General features: G+C 45.1%; 1 protein-coding gene across 1 annotated transcript in view; it reads left to right on the top strand.

Moving 5' to 3' along the window:
* Igf2r (insulin-like growth factor 2 receptor) overlaps positions 1-20698 on the top strand; it is a gene marked incomplete in the record, with an annotated part of 119845 nt that overhangs the window by 74395 nt on the left and 24752 nt on the right. Inside the window, 13 exon segments of the mRNA XM_013517350.1 lie at positions 6994-7158; positions 8028-8171; positions 8267-8442; positions 8702-8789; positions 9436-9651; positions 10323-10453; positions 10904-11001; positions 14408-14544; positions 15651-15841; positions 17172-17298; positions 17881-18000; positions 18275-18531; positions 18857-19075. Of these exon segments, the coding sequence (XP_013372804.1) occupies positions 6994-7158; positions 8028-8171; positions 8267-8442; positions 8702-8789; positions 9436-9651; positions 10323-10453; positions 10904-11001; positions 14408-14544; positions 15651-15841; positions 17172-17298; positions 17881-18000; positions 18275-18531; positions 18857-19075 (2069 nt within the window).

Here is a 20698-nt window from a genome sequence, read left to right as displayed (position 1 = left end):
GCCTACCCCTAATGGGAAGTCTCCAAAAAAGTGATACCACAAAGCCCAACCCTCTGTTCATCCCTTAGGGAAGTATGTAAAACTAACCATTGTGACTTTAATCTTCAGATGTGCCTCTAGCCTCAGTCCTGATGGGTTTTCATTTTCTGCACTGACTGCCTTGAGGGCCCAGCCCTGTCTGACTACCTATTCCTCCCTCTGAAGAGGTATCCCTAACTGCAGTTAGGGGAAAAGGGGTATAGTTTCCATCTACATGCTTTGACTTAAGAATGGTCTGTATAGGAGAAAATGCAGTCAAAGGCCTTCTCCAAGAACTAATCTAATGGGCCTCAGAAGTCATGTTGTAGTTTAGCAGTTATGAACCCTTTACAAGGTTGATCTGGTGGATCCTGGAAAGAGAATCTTGGCATATTTGTTGCTAGTTCCATCTGCATGAGCACTTGGAGTTTGGAAGCCTCTAGGCAAGAATAAACAGATTTTCCAAGAAATTAAAGCATGTATAATCAAACCATGAGTACTGGAAGGGAAAGGCAGGTTGGATGAAGAGCCACATCCAGAAACTGCTCTTAAGGAAATGGGATAGAGTTGTACCCAGTTGGCTCTTAGACCACTCTACTGATGGAGGTTATGTAAGTCTCATATTTCTGTTACAAGTTCTTCTAGTTTGGGTATAAGAAGATGGAGAGAAGGAATTTAGAGTCTCTTGTTGATCTTTTATAGATTCCACTGCAGTTTTTTCCATCTTAATGAACTATAATGACCAGCTTCCAGTGTAGCTGGAAATTGTGAGAAAGGCCCCTTTTTAAGGCCCCTTTTTATATCTAGCTCTTATTACTTCTGGTATTATGTTTATACATGTTCAGGTTTTACTTTTCTGCTGGGTGTTTAAGACCAAGTTAAAGTGAGACCTGTGTTAATCAAGATTAACCTCTCACTGTGTATCAAGGTCAGTTAAGTCTGCTCAGGTATTAGTTTGGGACCATGTATAAAGCCTCTCAGCTCCATTGTCAATGTCAGACATCAGGATGTGTTATGCCCTTGCTTGACCCTGTTGCTTTCTATGAAAGTGTGGGGAGACTTTTTCTCTTGATGACCCTCCTTTGGCACAGAACGCTTGTTGGTTCTTGTCCTCTGGGGTCCAGCAATCTCCCGGCTCAGGAGGTTGGGTGACTCACCAAAGTTGTAGGCGCTCATAGAAAGGTTCCCTCATGTCCTGGGTCCTTGTTGACCTTAGAGGCCTACGGCCAAAATATTGGCTGTCCTCTTAGCCCAGTTACCTGTCTAGTTCTGGTCTCTAAACTTCAGTGGTTGAACACCCAAAAGAAAGGATCCATGACATTGATACTGCAGATGGAGCAGTAAGCTTAACTATTATAATCTCACCTGAATAGCAAGTACTTTGAAATATAAAGTATAGCCAGAGGGCTATTATTCCCTACAACCTATGGTTGTTTTAGTAGTTGAATCTCTGCAGAAAGTTAACAGACAACAGTTACATAGTTTTACAGAGAAAACTTGAGATCAAAAGCTATACATAGTATTTCAGCATGACAGTCATGCTGTTATCTTTGAAACACATTTAAATGTCCTTCGTAGGATAGAATAGCCTTTTTAGTCAAACATCTCCATCTGATCACAAGACGTTTAAGGACACAAACTCACACCTAATTTATTGTCACTCAGTAGGATGCCATCCAAGAAGAATATACTTGTGTTAGAAATTTGTAATGTCTGGTGTCTAATTTTAGTGTGTGACATTGTTTGGACAGTTTGATGCCTGAGCATCCCAAAGTGTAGTGACACATACAATATACACAGCACATAAAGTGTTTTTTTTAAAAAAAAACTATCACTTGAACAGTGATCTTACGCTGTTTTGACATGTATCTCATCATTAGCTGGAGCACAAGAGAAAGGCAGATATTTGAGTCAAAAAGAAAAGATTATCATCAACAATCTTGGTTTTACATCTTAGAAGACCTGAGAAAGCAGGTTGAATTCATTCCCATCTAATGAGGCCCATTAGATTAGAATGAATACATTTAGTGCATCATGAGATTAGCAATAGTGAATGTCATTGCTGAGTGAACCCTTATGTCCTTTAATTTAGTTTTGTACCAACAGCATCTTTTAATGAGCCTTACTGTTTTACCCACAGAAAAGTTAACCTTTTGACAATGGCCTATGCAACCATACCACAATAATATGTTTAGCAACATTTATTGGGGTATGTTTCCTATGGGCTATGGAAATTATTGGGGTTCCCATTAGTGAGGAAAGACTGGAAGAAAATATTCCAGGCAACTGTTTCTTTATTCACCAGAAGGAGTCCTTTTTAGTAGTTTCTCTAAACCTCAGCAGTCTCCATTAAATTATCATAACAAATTTTTATGAGAGCCAGATCATAATTAACACATTATTTTTGACCAGCGAAAGATTTGAGTTAGTGTACACAGAACTGGTAGAAGGAGTCTATGGTTTATTAATAGCCCTGTATATTTTCTAAGTATGAACTGGATTTCATTAAAAAGACTGCTTTACAGTATTTAATATCAAAGTCCATTAGGGATGCTCTAGTGTTACATTTCTCTAGTGCTGCTGTCTAAGGTAACAAAGCACAACGGGCAAACAATTCAGACCGGTAAAACAAGCAACACTAATCAATTCAGCAGCGAAGTCAAAAATACAGCATATACAAAGAGGAATAAAATGTCCCAAAGAAACATCATAATCTTCCCATGTTCTCAGTTTAAGTTTATCATAATTTTAACAAAAGACATTGTGTAAAAGAGACAAGGCCTAAGCAGTTGACAAAGACAAGGCATAAAATTCAAGGATGACAATTTTGATTACGTAAGTGAGTCACAATCCAGAATTTAGTCAAAATATTTTAGAGATAATCATGAAATACAAAAGCAAACTCTTACTCCTTCCAAGGATCTTGGTGGGTCTTTGAAGATGATACAGGGGAAATGCTAGATGTCAAATACAGTCTGTATTCCCTGAAGTCCAAGAATGAGTTCTAAGAAACAGTGGAGGTTAGGAGCAGAAAAATTTATTGGAAAATAGGAATGGAGAATGGGGAGTAGGAATAGCTCCTGCTCCTGAAAGAGACAGGAAGGGTTCCAAATGGGTTGCTCTCCAATGGTTTTTTTTTTTCCCAAAGATATTTTTGACAGAAATAGAAAAAACACTCCTAAAATTTATGTGGAAACACCATAGACTCCAAATAACAAAAGCATTCCTGTGTAAAAAGGCAAAACTGGAGTCATTATTAATACCTGGCTGCAACACATACTATGGAGCCAACAGCATGGGACAGGCATAAGAACAGATGCATATAGCGAGGGAGCAGAGATCCCAGAAATAAATCTATGTATTTACAAGAACATACGTTGGAGAAAGACCCATCTCTTCAATAAACAGTGCAGGGAGAATTCGATATTCATATGTAGAAGAAAGAATGTAGGCCCCTGTGTCAAAACCTGGTTATAGAAAACACTTCCAAATAGATGAAAGACTTAAATATAAGACCGGAACCTAAAAGTACTAGGTGAAAATACAGGAGAAATACTTCAGGACATTGGTCTGAGGAAAGAGTTTTTATTGTTTTGGATATGAATCCCAAAATTATAGAAGACAAATGCAAGGGCTGACAAAACTATGTCAGATGCTTTTGTACACCAAAGAAAAACAGTAGAGAGACAACCTACAGTGTGGGAGAAAATACTTGCAGACTATTTATCTGACAGGGGATTAATTTGTAGAGTATATAAGGCACTCTAGAGACTTAACAGCACAAAAGCAATCTGATTAAAAGATGGATTAAAGGACCAGAATAAATATTTCTTAAAGAAAGATACACAAGTAGCCAACAAGAATTGAAAAAATATTCAATATCACTAATCACCAGGGAAATACAAGTTAAAACCACAGTATTATATTATCTCACCCTTTGTTACGGTAACTATTTAAGAAAATATAAGATAAAAGGTGAAAAGATGCAGCAAAGGGGAACTGACGTACCCTGTTTGTGGGAGTGGGAATCAGTGAAACTGTTAGGGAGAACACTAGAGGCTCCTAAGAAAACTATAAATACAACTACCGAGTTCTGCTCCTGGGTGTATAGCCAAAGGAGTAGAAATGTATGTCAAAGAAATATCTGTATTCACATGTTTTCCTGCAGCACTCTTCACAGTAGTGCAGCTGTGGAATCAAAGTAGGGTCCTCATCTGCAGACAAATGGATAAAGAAAATGTGATACATTGTGGGATATTATTCAGTCTTAAAAATGAACGAAATCCTCACCTTTCAGCAACTTGAATGAAACTGGAGGACAGTATGTTATATGAAGAAAGTCAGGCACAGGAAGGCCCAAGTTGTATGTTCTCATGTACATGTGGAAGTGAAATCATTGATCTTGGAGTGGACTGTAGAACAGATGTTATGAAAGCCTGGGAAGGGCGTGGTTGAGGGAGGGGTGAAGAGAGGATAGCTCTAAAGTGCAGTGGGACAGTCAGAGCTGGCAAAAACTGTTCCTTTTTTTTTTGATACTGGGAATTGAACTCAGGACCTTGTGCTTGCGCTTGCCAGGTCGGTGCTTGTGCCGCTGAGCTGTATCCCTGGCCCATCTGTACATTTTAAAACAGCTAGCCGAGAGGATTTTGAATGTTCCCAACACAAAGAAATGATACTTGTCTAAAGTGATAGGTATGCAGTTACACTGATCTGATCATTATCCATTTTGTATGTCTATTGTTGTTACTGCCATGGTACGAGGGATTGCCCTCAGTGCCTTCATGTTGAGTTACATCTGCTGGCTTTTAAAATTTTTTTATTTTGAGACTGGCTCTTACTAAGTTGCCCAGGCTTGAACCATGTAATCCTCCTTTCTTGAGTGCTAAGATTACAGGAGTGTGCACCATTCTGGGCTTATTCTTGTATTGAAATATAGCACTGTACTGCATAAATATGTATAATTACCATGCCAATTAAAAATAGCCAGGTACGGTGGCCCATGCCTGTAATCCCAGCAATTGGAAGGCTGAGGCAACAGGATTGCCAAGTTTGAGGCCAGTTTGGGCTACATAATGAGTTCAGGACTAACCTAAAATACATAGTAAGATCCTGTCTCAAAATATAATAAAATAAATGAAATATACTAAGAATTACAAAGGTTTTTTTTAGCTTTGAGAATAAAAACATGGGCCTGGGGGCTACATGGTCTTTAAAGAGTTGTATTTTAAGGAAAAAGAGCAGGCTTATTTCATATAACATGTTGGGGAGGCCTTCAGACCAAAGGTTGGAGCTATGGAGACATTGTCTTGGTTGGTCAAAGAAATTTTTACTAGAATTGGGCAAAGTGCATGGATGTCTTGACTGCCTTTGGAGTCATTTGAAGGTGATCAGCCAGCATGGAGTGTCTTGCTCATGAGCAGAGCGCAGGTGCATTACCTCTGGCTTCTTGTAACCCTGTTTGGCTCTGGGTCTTTTTCCCATCTGGAATGACTTTGGGGGTGCTGCTGCAGTGGCTCACCTGGCAGAGATCTCATGCAGTCTTTTCTTTGGGGAGTAGAGAAGGAGTGCCAGAACTAGGTGTGTGCTCTAGAGGAGGAAGCAAGCTCATGTTAGACTCTTATCTGATCAGAGTGGGTGAGCACAGTGTAAAGATGGTGTGGTGGTCGTGCTTTGCTTCTTAGATGGTGAGTTCTCAATTAATTAATTGATTGATTATCTTTTTGAGGCAGGGCTTCGCTATGCAGTTCAGGCTGGTTTGAACTCATTATGTAACCCAAGCTGGCCTTGAACTCACAGCAGTCCTCCTGCTTCAGCCTCCTGAGTGCTGGGATTACAGATGTGTGCTACCACTCCTGGCCACAAAATATTTTTCCTTTGAGAGACAGGGTTTCACTATGTATTTTAGGCTGTCCTTGAGCTCCTGGTGATCCTCCTGCTTCAGCCTCCCAAGTGCTGGGGTTACAGGTATGGGACACCGTGCCTGGCAGTTCTTAAACTGCTGCTCTTAAAGTGAGCCACCGTGCCATCTCATTATGTAGAAAGCAACGTGCTTATTTTTTATAATTATTTTGCTCTGCAGTTCCAGAACATTGTTTTGAAACTGTTTGATTATTTTTCTGATGTCTTTTAAGCTAGTCATCTGTCTCTTACAGTGTAGTAATGTGGTCCTGCGGTTAATGGTGGGGAGCATTTATTGACTGCTGTTAGGAGCCAGCCTTGGGCACTCTGGAGCTTCAGCTCACTTACACAGCCAGCCATGCTGCCTTAGGTTATTAATTGTTCCAGGCTTTATGGTCTCACATAGAAGTTGAGGGTGCTTGACAGTGCAGTGGGTTTTGTGGGTGTCAAGGCACTGATGACTGAACTGAGCAGCAGTGACTGCCCAGTGCTGTGCTGTGTGGCTGTGGCCCCCATACCTCATGCTCTCACTGCCCACTCCACTGCTGCAAGCTTCCCTTGAGTCTGTGTAACTCGGTGATCAGTGACGGGTCAAAGATGTTAGGTCACATGAGTCGCTGTCCAGCTGGGTGGTTCTGCAGTCCTGTGTGGTTCTGCAAGGTTGGAGTCCCTGTGTTCTCCTGCCCTAGAGCTGTGCACACCATCTCTGCAGGCACCTGGCAGGGCTTTTTATTTCTTGCATTCTTGCAGGTAGTGAGGACTTTGCAAGTCTTTGTATAAAAAGTACATGAGAGTGATATTGTCTCTTATTGGTTGGATTGATAAACTGATACGGGATTTCACTGCTTTCCAGCAGAGTAAGAATGGTAGGACATTTGGCTATGGCACAGACCCTTCTTGACAGGTCTGGGTTGCTGTGAGTGTGGCCATAGGTCTGTGGGCAAGTCAAGTCTCTGGACACACATTTGGCACTTTGCTGTGGGTGACTTGAAGAGGGTGATAAGGCCGGTTGCTGGCCATGGTCGTGCTGTGTTATAAATGGTGTTATGTCTTAAAACCTGGCTTTGTATCTTGCAGGTACTGCTTTTATTATTCGCTTCATTTGCAACGATGACATTTACCCAGGGACTGCCAAATTCCTACATCAGGACATCGACTCTGTGCGAGGGATCCGGAACACTTTCTTTGAGTTTGAAACTGCTTTGGCCTGTGTCCCTTCTCCAGTGGATTGCCAAGTGACGGGTGAGGCTGGGAGGCTTCGAGATTACAAGGCTGGTTGAGAGTGTGAGATGTGGAATATGTATATACATATGTACTTTCTGTGAGTATTCATGTAAATGTTTACATGTGTGTATATATGCTTATATCTGTGTACATGTGTGAGTGTGTGTGTGTATTTGTAGAAGTGTTGTGTGTGCTGTCTTTCCAGGCAACACATTTTTGTTTTACACATAAATACACATATCCAGACATATTTTAATGATATCTAGAGTTGTAATCTCTCTTGAGGAGGCTCTGGGTGTACAATTTTGTATGTGTGTGTGTGTTACTGGGAATTAAACATGGGTCCTTTGCTTGGAGCTACATCTACAGTCCTTTTTATTTTTTGAGATCTTACTTAAATTGCCCAGGCTGGGCTCAAATTTGGGATCCTCCCACCTTGACTACCTAGAGCACTGAGATTACAGGAATATGCCACCATGCTCAGCTAATTAATGATTTTAAGCTATAGTTTGGGGTCAGATGCTATTGAAGAATAGCAAAAAAACTAGGGAAAATAAATTACACATACGTGTTAAAGATTATTTGAGGAAGGAAGAAAAAGACATTACAGTTCCCAAAACCAGGCTGGAAGCTGAGTGGTTCATGGGGCTGCTTGATCTTAGGGGACCCCCTGCTGCCTCCTCAGGGCTAGCTTCCTTCTTGGGTGCAGTTTGGAGGGGTAGAGTAGTATGGTTCTGTAGGCAAAACCTCTGGGGTCTTGGAGAACTCCTTCTGTCCTATAATTAGGGTTGTGAGGTACACCCCTCGGCAGTCTGTACTCATGGTGGGAGGTGACCCTGGAACAAACCGGAAAAGTTTGTTTCCCCGCGTGTTTCCCTGTGCTTCAGATCCAGCTGGAAATGAGTACGATCTGAGTGCCTTAAGCACGGTAAGGAAGCCATGGACTGCTGTGGACACCACTGCTGATGGGAAGAAGAAAACTTTCTACCTGAGTGTCTGCAACCCTCTCCCTTACATTCCGGGGTGTGAAGGTGAGCTCTATCGAGACCTGAGTTCGTTGTTTGGTTCAGGGTCAGCCTCCCTTCCCTTTCACTCCTCACCCCAAACTGTCCTCCTGTTCTGCCAGGCAGCGCAGTGGGCTCTTGCTTGGTGTCTGAAGCCAATAGCTGGAACCTGGGTGTGGTGCAAATCAGTCCTCAGGCTGCAACTAGCGGATCTCTGAACATTGTGTATGTCAACGGTGACAAGTGTGAGAACCAGCGCTACTCCACCAGGATCATATTTGAGTGTGCGCAGACGTCAGTGAGTGTTCAGATCGGCCACGTGCTGAGCTGTCTGTAGCTGACTTCCTGTTTCCTTTTGGTCTCTGAGTCTTCTGTGTTACTTAAAACCTGCTGCTGTTTTCATGGATGTGGGCCATTGATAGGGTTTGATGTACTGCATGTGCTCTTTCCCGTAGGTCTTCGATGTGTACTAAATGCTGCATATTTAGCTCATAGAGGTTAAAGATTTAGTATTAGTTGTGGCTATTTGTTTAGTTAACAAATGGTTTGTACTGCAGGGATCCCCAGCATTTCAGCGTCAGGACGGCTGTGAGTACGTGTTTGTGTGGAGAACGGTGGAGGCCTGTCCTGTGGTCAGAGCAGAAGGTGAGCCCCGGGCCACTCTTCCCCAGTGCCTGCCACTGAAGAGGAGTGATGTTCTCATTCCTGTGATAGAAAGTCTTGGGATAGGGGCCCCCATGTGGGGTCAAGAAATGCTTATTAGTGGGGGGATAATTTCTTATCCTTGAGGTTTTTTTTTTACTCCAGCACATTTACTAATTTTACCAGTTGCAGTTTTCTTATATATACACTTGGATTGATGGGTTCCTGATTTCTCACACTTGGAAACACTACCATGGGATTGGGTTGGGTTTGATGAAATTTGTCTTTATCCTGTGATCTAGGCTTCTCTTAAAAGTTGTTTGCTGAGCCATTTGTATTGTATATAAACATCAGGTAATACAGAGATAGCTCTTAATGCCTGTTGTAGGACAGTATTTTACCTGATTGAAAATTGTGCAGCTTAGTAGGTGTGGTGGTGCACACCTGTAATGCAAGCACTTGGGAGGCTGAGGCAAGAGGATCACCATGAGTTCAAGGCCAACCTGGGCTACATAGTGAGTTCAGGGCCAACCAGAACTACATAATAAGACAATGTCTCAAGAAAAAACAAGAATTGTGTAGCTCTTTGTTTGAAGTACAAATGCATACATGGTCACAATTACACTTGGTTTCTTGTGTGTTCTTGAAGGAGACAATTGCCAGGTGAAAGACCCCAGGCATGGCATCTTGTATGACCTGAGGCCTCTGGCCCTCAGTGATACCATCGTGAGTGTTGACGAGTACACTTACTACTTCCGGGTCTGTGGGCAGCTGTCCTCCAACGTCTGCCTCACCCAAGACAGGTCCAAGATTGTCTCCTCATGTCAAGAAAAAAAAGGAACACAGAAATTTGAGAAGGTGGCAGGTACCATTGATTTTCCTTCTGCTTTAGTTGCAAAAGAACGGGGTTAAAGTGTTAAGATGTATGTTAATGATGTCATTTCTGAAGTAGGAGAAATGGAGTAGCATGTGAATGATGTTTCTGATGGCATGTGATTTTCTTAACCATATATACTGATGAGTGCCATTAGAGAGTGCTTCTGCCTGTAATACCACATTTTTTTGGTTGTGACAGCATTTGAACACACTGAACTAGATAGTAATGGGATGGGTGGTACTTTCTAGGGCTGAAGCAAAGGGGATATGACGCATTCTTTGAAGGATTTGGCTGTGATACTGACAGAGCAGGCCCTTGGTCACGTTGCCTGAGAGCCAAGGCCAGATTAAAATCTGTTTAAGACTCTTAAAAATGCTATTGAAGTACGTGTGCATGTGGCAGCCCATGGAAAGCCGAGGAGGTGGTGGCTGTCAGGGAGCAGGCTAAGGAGAGAGGGCATGTCACCATGCCTGTGGTTCCTCTGTCCACTGTGACTGTGAGCAGGAGGAGGCCTGGCCTCCTACACAGTGATGTGACTAGGAGCAGGGGGTCCCCTGCCAGGTGTCTTCAGGGTGAAGGGCGTCACATATCTTAGGATAGGCCGGGCATCCTGGGGCCCTGGGAACTGAACTTCATTTGATGTGCTGCTTCTTTAACAGGCCTTCTTACTCAGAAGCTGACTTATGAAAATGGATTGTTGAAAATGAACTACACTGGTGGTGACATCTGCCATCAGGTGTATCAGCGGTCCACAACTATTTTCTTCTACTGTGATCGGAGCATGCAGAAAGTAAGTGGGCATCATCTGCCTCTGTTACATAGCTGTCATCTTTACAGAATGAGTCTGCTCCTGGTAACTTCATTTAGAACACATGATATGTGGAAGTTGTATTGAGGCCTTGACTCATTTATGTGGTTTTTGTTGTTTGTTTTGTTTTGTTTTGGGGGGATACTAGGGCTTGAACCTAAGGCCTTTACCCTGAGCTGTATCCTCAGCCCTTTTAACTTTGCTTTTTTAAAAAATTTTTTTATTTTGAGGACAGGGTCTTTCTAAGTTGCCCAAGATAGGCAACCTGTGATCCTCCTGCCTCAGTTGTCCAGAGCGCTGGGTTTGCAGGTGTGCGCCACCATGCCCAGCTCATTTGTATGGTTTTTAATGAACATAGCTGGCTTTCCTGTTTTTATCACAGCTGAAGCTCTGCCCTCCCATTTTCATGCATGTCCACCTTGACCTTTCCAGCCAGTGTTCCTGCGAGAAACTTCAGACTGCTCCTACCTGTTTGAGTGGCGCACGCAGTATGCCTGCCCACCATTCAACGTGACCGAGTGTTCGTTCAAGTAAGTGCGCGTGTGTGCTCACTCTATGGGGTGGTCAGACTCGGGATGATTTTGCTTTAGTAACTGGTGGTGCAGGTGGCGGGTGGTCCAGCTTCAGTTTCCCGATACTGACATGAGGAGTTGGGCTAGGAGGTTAACTCCAAGGTCTGTCACACTCTGGAGAGTCTGGTTATTTTGCATCATTCTCATGTGGAGAGATGGAAGCAGAGCACTAAAGCCCTTGTGGTCTCTGGCATAGATGGAGTCCATTTGCCAGGTCTGGTCTTTCCTCAGACCCAGCTTGTGTTGAAACACAGTGATGCGGATGGAGTGGCCTTTCCCCAAGGCCTTATGCTGTGGAGACTGATGGAGGGACACACCTCGGTGGGTGCAGGGGGAGAGAGGCAAAGCCATCTCACAGGCTTCTGAGTGGCCTCCCTCGCTCTCTGATGCCTTTGTTCCCTGTGACCCCAACACACTACTGAGATCTGGTGACCGGGTGGCTCCCGAGATAAGGTGGAGTTCTCCGTGGTGTGTGAATTTTCATAGCCCTGCTCTTGGAACTTCGCTAAGTAGACAGCTGGGGTCTCTGTCTGGAGTTAAAGGTTTGTAGCTCTCCATGTTCAAGCGGTGCCCTGACAGCCCTGATGAAGGGTTACCACTCTGAGAACAACTGTGGAGTTGCCGTGTGCTCTTCTGGGAAAGTGCTTCTGTTTCTGTTCCCTCCAGCTTTCCTCGGTGGTTCGTCTCTTTTTTACGAAGGTAGAATAATGTAAGTTTTAGTAACACACAAAGCATATGTTTAGTAATTTTTTTTGTAGTAACTTTTAAATCATGGTTTTAGGAATGTCACCATTTCCATTTCCCATTTCATAAAAATATTTTCATGTGAAACAAATTCTTTGCTTATTTCTGACAGGCACAGACTGGTATTCCTTAGCCATCCTCCCACACTCATTTGGGGCTCTCAGTTTTCTGATTTATGTGTATAAGAAATAAAAGTTAAAATTTGTTTTCTCTTTTGAGACAGGGTCTCACTAGGTAATATAGGCTGGCCTTGAACTTACTAGGTAGCCTAAGCTGGACTTGAACTTGTGGTGATCCTCCTCCCTCAGCCTCCTGAATTCTGAGATTATAGGTATGGGCCACCACACCTGGCCTAAAATTTTAGGTTTTTCTGTACATAAATCCTTTTTTCTTACAAATACTTCTGAGTATTTTTAAGTAAGTCAAAGGACAATTTCATAATCAGATACAATGAAAGTTTTATATATATATCATAATAAATTCAAAGTAGAAAAGTATATGTGAAGTGTGATAGAAAACTATGGTGTGTCTATCTTTTGTACTTCATGACAGGCTAGTGTAGCTCTCCACAGTAGCCCACAGTCTTTCCAGGAACGGCGCTTTCATCTTTGCTTTCGCCCTCTTTTTCTGTTTACTTAGCCCACGTTTGCTCTGCAGAGCCAGTTTCTCTCCCAGTCCTCACTTTTTCTTTCTCGAGGAAACCTTGCCATTGCTTTTTTGCTCAATTCATTCAGTTCTTTGTTCAAGATGAGAAGAACTTGGAATCCAACTTTGGAGGGAGAGGTGAGCCCCAAACCCAGTTGAAACCAAAAACAAAACAAAACAAAACAAAATTCCGTTACAGTAAAAGACACATTGCTGTTAATCCCTTTCAAATACCCTCTACACCCCTGCTTCAAACACTGATCCCATTGCTCCTGCCGCCTTCCGCAGCAGCTGTGACTCCCCTTTCCTATGTGCCCTGAGGTGTGCCACGGCTGCGGCCTGGATGTCCTGAACCAGTTCAGAGTGCTCACCTCTCATGGTCATTTTGACTTAGTGGAGTCAGAAGTCATAAAATGCCAGTTTTGGTGGATGAGGATGCACCAGAGTGGTTTTTATGAGCCTCACTTTCCACTGGGTGGCACTCGGCAGCAGCAATCACAGTTCTGGTCATACTGTCTAAGGACACTCATGAAGTAGACTTCTAGGACTGCTTGAGAAAATATCAAGAATGATGGGATAATTGCCTTTGAAGCAAGGGGTAGTAGTTTTTATTGTTGTTGTTTTTTGAGACAGAGCTTTGCTGTGTAATTCAGGCTGGCCTTGAATTCCCAGGCTGGCCTCAGTATTCATAGCGATCCTTTTGCCTCAGCCTCTTGAGTGCTGGAATTACAAGTGTGCGCCACCATGCCAAGCAAGGGGTAGTATTTTTAGGGAGGGTTCATGGCAACATGACTTACACTGTAATAAATTTTAAAATTGAAAACATTGACCATTTTTCAGTTACCCCTTATCAGAAGAAATATCTGCTCCCTTATAGTTCTTTTGGAACCTTTCCTAAGTAAAAGGCACATATGTCTGTGTTTGCCAGACTCCAGCAGCATCTGCTGGCTCTATTGTAAAGATGGAAAAATGCACAACCATTGTTGGTACCCATGGGAGCCAGGTTCTCCCCGACTCTACCCCACCCCCTGGGTATGTGCATGTGCTCAAAGTCCTGTAGATAAAATGGTAGTCCTAGAGCTGGGGAGGTGGCTTTCACTACACATGTAGTCCAGGTTGGCACTGAACTCACTATCCAGCCCAGGCTGGCCATGAACTCGAGGTCATCCTCCTGCCTCAGCCTCCCGAGTGCTGAAATTACATATATGTCACCATGCCTGGCTCTTTCTTTCAGGGTTTATTAGAGGTAACTGTCTCAGCAAAGCCTTTCCTGGCTGCTCTAAAGTTTCACTCAACCCTCCGACTTCACATCCCTCTTCCCTGCCTTTCCCCACTTTGGTTCTCACTGTTGTCTAATAATGTACTATATGATTAAAAAATACATGTGTTGTTCGTGATCTTTTTCTTCTTCAGATAACTTGTAGATGTCCTGAGACTGGCGATTGTCACCTGTTTTGTTCAGTATAGTTCCCCCTTAGCAATGCCTTTGGAATGTACTGTTCTCAGTGCCACAGCCCCTTGGGGAAGTGCTGGCTGCCCTGGCTCCCCTGCCTTCTGCCTGATGTGCTCACTTCAGTGCTATTTGGCTCGTGGTTGATTCTGGGTGATTGTCCAAGCTGGGTGCAGTGATCTTCAGCCTGGGCAGAAGGTCAACACAAGCCCAGTTTTATGTCCGTGATGATCAGTATCCTCAGATTAGACAGTGGGCAGGTGATGAGTGTGGCTGCCCTGGGGCTGCCCTGGGAGTGGTGATGTCACCAGACTCTCAGAGGGAGTCTTGGAATCCGGACACTCCAGGTGGTATAGCTGCCAAGCCTGCCTGGAGGAGGGGAGAGGCTGAGTGAGCGTCTGTCCTGGGCAAGGTTTGACTCTCAGGACCCCAGGGGCAGGCTGAAACCCCTGAGCCCATCTGACTTAGGAGCCAAATGTGGAACTGGAGTGCACCAAACCTGACCCGGCCTTTTCCTCCCTGCAGGGATGGGGCTGGCAACTCCTTCGACCTCTCATCTCTGTCACGCTACAGCGACAACTGGGAGGCTGTGGCCAGGACAGGGGCCACTGAGCGCTACCTCATCAACGTGTGCAAATCTCTGGCTCCTCAGACTGGCAGTGGTGAGAGGGCCCTCATGGCAGCCCATGGGGAGCTGTCCGAGGGGGTTGGAGTGAGACTCAAGGGCTTCTTCTGGGTGGGTGTGGTTTGGCCAGGAAGCTGCAGAGGAGGACTTTGGTGTCTTTGTGCTTAGTGGCTGGTCCCTGTTATGGCCCAAGCTTAGCTAGAGCCAAAGCCTATGCTGGGAATGTGGTAACCTTTTCTGAATATGAGAAGGGGGCAGATGGTAGAAACAGGATGGCAAGTCATTGTGAGCAGGGTGGGAGGGAGGAGGGTGACATGGGAATCTTGGTGAGTGCCCACTGTGCATGCTGTGGGGGTTCTACCATGACGCAGGGACCAGCTCACCCCAGCCCTAGAGCCAGGTGAATGCGTGGGACCCAGAGCTCTCCTGGGGAGCTTCATATCCTCTGTGGCCTCTGGCAGTCCTATTGGCGGATCTTGGCCTGTTCTCCTAGAGTGTGACTTGACCTTCCCAGTTGTAGATGGGTCAGCACTAGGCTGCTCCCGTTTTAAACTTCAGAAAGTGGTTTTGATCCTCATCTTGGTTCTAGGCTGTGGCCCACTTCCCCTTGATACGTTGTGCTGGGCTGCTGTGACTCTGGTTCCACACTGTGGTGTGAGGCCAGTTCTTCATCAGGGCCAGCCATTTGGTGCAGATGATTGGGGGACTAGGAAGTGGGTAGATTTCTTGAATAAAAAGCATCTAATCCTCAGATTAGACAGTAGGCAGGTGATGAGTGTGGCTGCCCTGGGAGTGGTGATGTCACCAGCCTGTCACCAGTAAAAAGAATGAACTTGAGCTGTTAAGTGTCCATTAGCTTACTGTAGGCATTTTAGCTTTATCACATCACACATAGGGTTCAGACATGATGTCTCCTGCTGCAGGCTGGACCCCATATACCCTGTGCCTGCCCCAGCCCATATGTGAGAAAAGAGCTTTTCAGTGAGTGAGAAACTAATACATTGTCACTGCCAATTGTGAAAGGAGTAGTAGGTAGTTTGGAGTGACTGTTAGGGCAGAATGTAGCAGTCTGCCGTTGCTTGCAGGTGCTGCATGTAGACTGCAGTCACTTAAGTATTTTCTTCTGTGTCTGTTGTGGTGCAGAGTCCTGCCCTTCAGAGTCAGCTGTGTGTCTGCTGGACAGCTCCAAATCCGTGAACCTGGGCAGGGTGAGAGATGGTCCTCAGCAGATTGACGGAGTGACTGTCCTGACATATGTGGACGGAGACTTGTGTCCTGACAAGATTCGGAGAAAGTCCACCACCATCCGGTTCGTCTGCAGTGAGAGCCAAGTGGTGAGTGACAGGGCTTCTGAACAGTGCAGATCTGTGGGCCAGCATGACCTGTGTTCTTGTATCCTTGGGGGAACGAGTCAGAGAGTTTAGGGTGACACAGGTGGGGCAGGAAGAGCTGGGGACCACAACCTGCTACCCAGGGAACATGCTTCCTCTGTGGCTTTCTGGTGATCAACCTGAAAATTTCAGGCTTGAAATTAGTTGGTTTTCTTTAGAGTCAGACTTATATTCCCAGAAGGCCTTAAAGAAGCTGATACTTGACAGCATGATTTGTCTCTCTGGAGGCAGCTTGTGTTTGGGCAGCCGGGATCACAGGTGGCTTTTCCACTTCTAGCTGCAAACCTGGGTCATGAATTGGGCCCCCTATACCTTGGGGGAGGCCAGTGATGCTGATGGTTATAAGGTGTGGTAGAGAAGTAGGAAGGGCCAGATGTCAGGGCTGGAGTATGGTCGCACCATAGATGGGGCTGGTTGTCCTGAGTGTGATTCTCCCTTGTCACCTGGTGTGTGCAGCAGGTGCTGACTGCATTAGTGGCTCCTTATTAATGAGGCTGAGGGGCCCTGTGTGTTGCAGGGTGAGGGGTGGCTTTGGCTGTGTGTGACAGCAGGAATTGTGGGAGTAGCTTCCCCAGGTGTAACAGGGGCAGTGGAGGGCAACTCCCCTCTGAGCAGGGCTGGAAGGGTGCAGAGGCTGGCCAGGCTCCCAGCTGCCATATCCTGTGTAGCCCAGCCTGCAGGTCTCATCTGTGCCTGAGCAGGGGGCTTTGGCTCAGAGTGACAGGCTGAGGGGCATCTGGGAGTAAAGTGGGCACCATAGACTCTTTGTACCCTGGTGCTGGAGGGCTGGGCTGCAGCATGGGCTGGCCTGAGTTTCTCTGGGAGGTAGGGAGATGCTAAATAAGCTGTCCAGTTTTCTGGTGGGCAGGAAGCACCTGAGATAAGCAGTGAGCTATGACCAGCACCTGGGGAGGGGTTCATACGGTTAACAACTGGTTTTCTTTATGGGTCTTTGTGTTTTGACTGTAATAGGTGTCAGTTCATATTCACAGCTGCATCAGTTATGGACTCATTTGGGCCACCCAGGCCCTTGGAGCCTCCCCTGCCTACTGTTCCCAGGGTATTCTTTACCCTCCTCGTCCCTTCCACTAGTCCTGGGGCCTTGATATGTGAGACCCCCCTGGTGGGAAGGCACAGGTACAAAGACCTGCCTTCATCCCACAGCGATGCGGGGCTTCCGGGTGTATGGGGTGTGCAGAGCTGTTGCCCTGGCACGTGGAAGGGGTGGACCACCTGGTGGCACAAGCCATGTGTGAACTGTTGTGTTGCACAGAACTCCAGGCCGCTCTTTGTCAGCGCTGTGGAAGACTGCGAGTACACCTTTTCCTGGCCCACGGCTGCCGCCTGTCCTGTGCAGAAAAGCATGCATGACAACTGCCAGGTCACCAATCCCAGCACAGGTAAGAGGTGGCGCTGTCAGTGACCCCAGACAGCTGAGCAGCTTGACTGCCATCAACCCTCCAGCAGTGAAGGTCTCAAGGTGAAATGTGGCCGGAGGTGCCTACATAGACGCATGCTGTGCACCTGGGGACGTTGGGCCTTTTCTCTGGACTGGCCATTGTGTTCACTCCTAGTTACCCTCCAGCAGTGAGGAGGCCACCCTTCCCTAAACGTGTCATCCTGGCCACACCAGCTTCGCACTGCCCAGAGCTGCCTACCTTTCACAGCCATTCCGGCAGGAAACCAGGATGCATCACTTTCCCTCTGTGCCCTGTGCCCAGAACAGCACAGCTGGCTCCACTGGCAGTTAGGAAGATGTCCCTAGGTCCATGAGAATCCCAGTGGCTGCTGTGGGACAGGCCCAGGAGGACTGGACACTAAGCCTCAGTCTTTAGGGCACAAATGGACCATGTTTCATCTGTTTTAAATTTGGAGACTTGTGGTTGCACATGTACTTGCTATCAGGGCATAGGGGACTTTAAGGTGTCAGGGGGTTGAAATCCTGACATGCTAACAGGCGCCCCGCCCCTCCCACCTTGTAGGACACCTATTCGACCTGAGTTCCCTAAGTGGCAGAGCTGGCTTCACAGCAGCTTACAGTGAGAATGGGCTTGTCTACATGAGTATCTGTGGGGAGAACGAAAACTGTGCTGCTGGCATGGGTAAGTACTGTGGCTCTCCTGTCGCGGCAGGTGGCCTCAGCCTGATTGTTACTTCCCAGTGGCAGAGTTGAGGAGAGCCAGGAGCGACACCATTATCTCCTTCAATGGTCAGGAGGCTTGTGGCCATATGATAAAGCAGTACATGTGTAATGGAATGAGGCAAAGACCAGATTATTTGATACAGTGACGTTTTAGCTGTGGCCTGGCAGAAAGTTCTCATCAGGTAACTGGAAGTGATCCCTAACTGCTTTCCTTGGCTTCTCATGTGGTGCAGGGGCCTGCTTTGGACGGACCAGGATCAGTGTGGGCAAGGCCAGCAAGAAGCTCAGCTACGAGGATCAGGTCCTACAGCTGGTGTACGAGGATGGATCCCTATGTCCCTCCAAATCTGGCCTGAGATATAAGAGTGTCATCAGCTTTGTGTGCAGGCCTGAGGCCGGGCCCACCAGCAGGCCCATGCTCATCTCCCTGGATAAGCAGACATGCACACTCTTCTTCTCATGGCACACGCCCCTGGCCTGTGAGCAGGCGGTGAGTCCAGAAATGGAGGACTGCCCATCCCCACGGTACCCAGTCAGTTTTTGCACTCCTGACTTCACAGTCAGAGTGATTAAAAGTGCCCAAAGCTGGCTAGTACAGCATTTTAAGACCTTATTCTCTCCTTTGTGCTTTGGTAGTGGTTCAGCTTTTAAATTCTTACAAGGATACAGCTCAGTGGTGGAGCAGTGGTCTAGCATGTGCAAGACCCTTGAGTTTGATCCCTTGCACTAAAATGTAAATTTTTATGGATGCTAACTTTAGTGATCATTAGAAAGAAAATTTTATACTCTCAAATATAATCTTTCCTATTCAACAGACGGAATGTACTGTGAGGAATGGAAGCTCTATTATTGACTTATCCCCTCTCATCCACCGCACCGGCGGTTATGAAGCCTATGATGAAAGTGAGGATGACACTTCTGACACCAACCCTGATTTCTACATCAATATTTGCCAGCCACTCAACCCCATGCATGGAGTCCCCTGTCCTGCTGGCGCTGCAGTGTGCAAAGTCCCTGTCAGTGGTCCCCCTATAGTAAGTGTGGAGAGTTCAAGGAAGGGTGGAAAGAACTTCTGCAAGATTTGTTGTTTCTTGTGTTCAGTGGACGTTATGCAGAAAGAATAGAGAAGTGAGCTGGGATTGTATATTCTGGGTCCAGTAGGGGAAGATAAAGGTTTGTGTATTGTAGTAGCCAGAAAGTCTTTGAGCTGTCAGGAATATGTGAATACATATATATAATACATTATTATTATTATTTTTTATCATGTCAGCAACTTCAGAGTTGATCCTGATCAAGAGAAGTTTTTAGGTAAAACAGCAAGAAAGAACAGAGGCATAGCTTGGTTTTTTTAAATTTAAATGCTTGTCTCAATGTATTAGCCAGCTTTCCTATTGCTGGACATAATACATGACAGATACACTTAACTTAAAGCGGAAAGGTTTAATTTGGCTTACTTTTTAATCTATTTTTAAAAATTTCATTGGTGCGTTTTTGATAGACATAATGATAATATTTATCATAGGGAATTTGTACTTATACATGATATATCTTCTTCTTTTTTTCCTCCATTTCCCCTCCTTTTCCTTCAGTCTCTTGGCTTATATTTTAAGAAGACTCAGTCCATGATCAGCTAGCAAAAACATTGTAGAAGGGGGTATTGGACCAGAGCTGCTTAGTTAATGGCTTCCAGAATATGGAGCAGGAAACAGGGCCAAGAGAGGACAGGATAGTGTTGGGGACCAGATATAGACCCCAAGGTCACACCTCCGTGACACACGCTGAAGCAGCCCCATCTGTCCACTGGGTAGATCCCTAGCCAATTAAACTGAGGTAGTCCAGCTTAAGTGTCATATCTGTGTTCCTATGAAATATAAAAACTTTAGTTGTAATTAAGGGCAAGAGCAGATTTGCTAAGAGCTAAATACTCTCTGCCTTGAAAGTTTTGGTTTTTTTACTAGTACTTTTAAAATATGGATTTGTATCTTTAAAAATTGTCTCCATGTGTTACGTTCATATTTTGTCAAATTTTTGGGATGTTTTAATACTTGAAATGTATCTTCAAAGTTGTTTATTTGTGTACTTGCTTCTGTATTATATGTTTTAACAGGTGAGCCCTGTTGTAGAACATGTACATATTGTTTTCAAAGATGGACGTTATATGTAGCATTGATAGCAAAGAAGCATTGGGAGTTGGTAGGGAAAATGGACATGATAGGATTTTAACAGAGCTGTAGCTGTGAGAGAAGTAAGTGTCTGGGCTAAACCAAATCTTAATAGAAAACACTTTAGTCACAACTTGACAGGGGAGATGACGGGTCTTTGAATGTCTTTCTGAGAGTTCTGGTTTGCTGAATTCTCCTGCTTGGCCACCGTTCGTTGGATTTTTACGTACTGTAGACACGATCCCTGAAAGTATAGCCTTCTTCATCATACTTTTAAACCCTAAATGGAGGAGGTGCTAAGGCACAGTCTGAACAAGCTATGGAGTAATGAATGAAGAGTGTGGCAGTTGTGTACAAAATTATAGGGGAGTAGCATTGATATATACAAGTATTCATGGGTACAGCCACACACACTCATGCGTATACACTCATATACACTTATCCACACACTCATCACATGCATCTTTCCTGTTCATTCTCTTTTCTTCACACATT

The sequence above is a fragment of the Chinchilla lanigera genome, unplaced genomic scaffold (genome assembly GCF_000276665.1).
Source record: "Chinchilla lanigera isolate Chin_1 unplaced genomic scaffold, ChiLan1.0 scaffold00038, whole genome shotgun sequence".
Classification (NCBI taxonomy): domain Eukaryota; kingdom Metazoa; phylum Chordata; class Mammalia; order Rodentia; family Chinchillidae; genus Chinchilla; species Chinchilla lanigera.
Note: the sequence above shows the minus strand (reverse complement) of the source record. Positions and strands in the feature narration are given on the sequence as shown.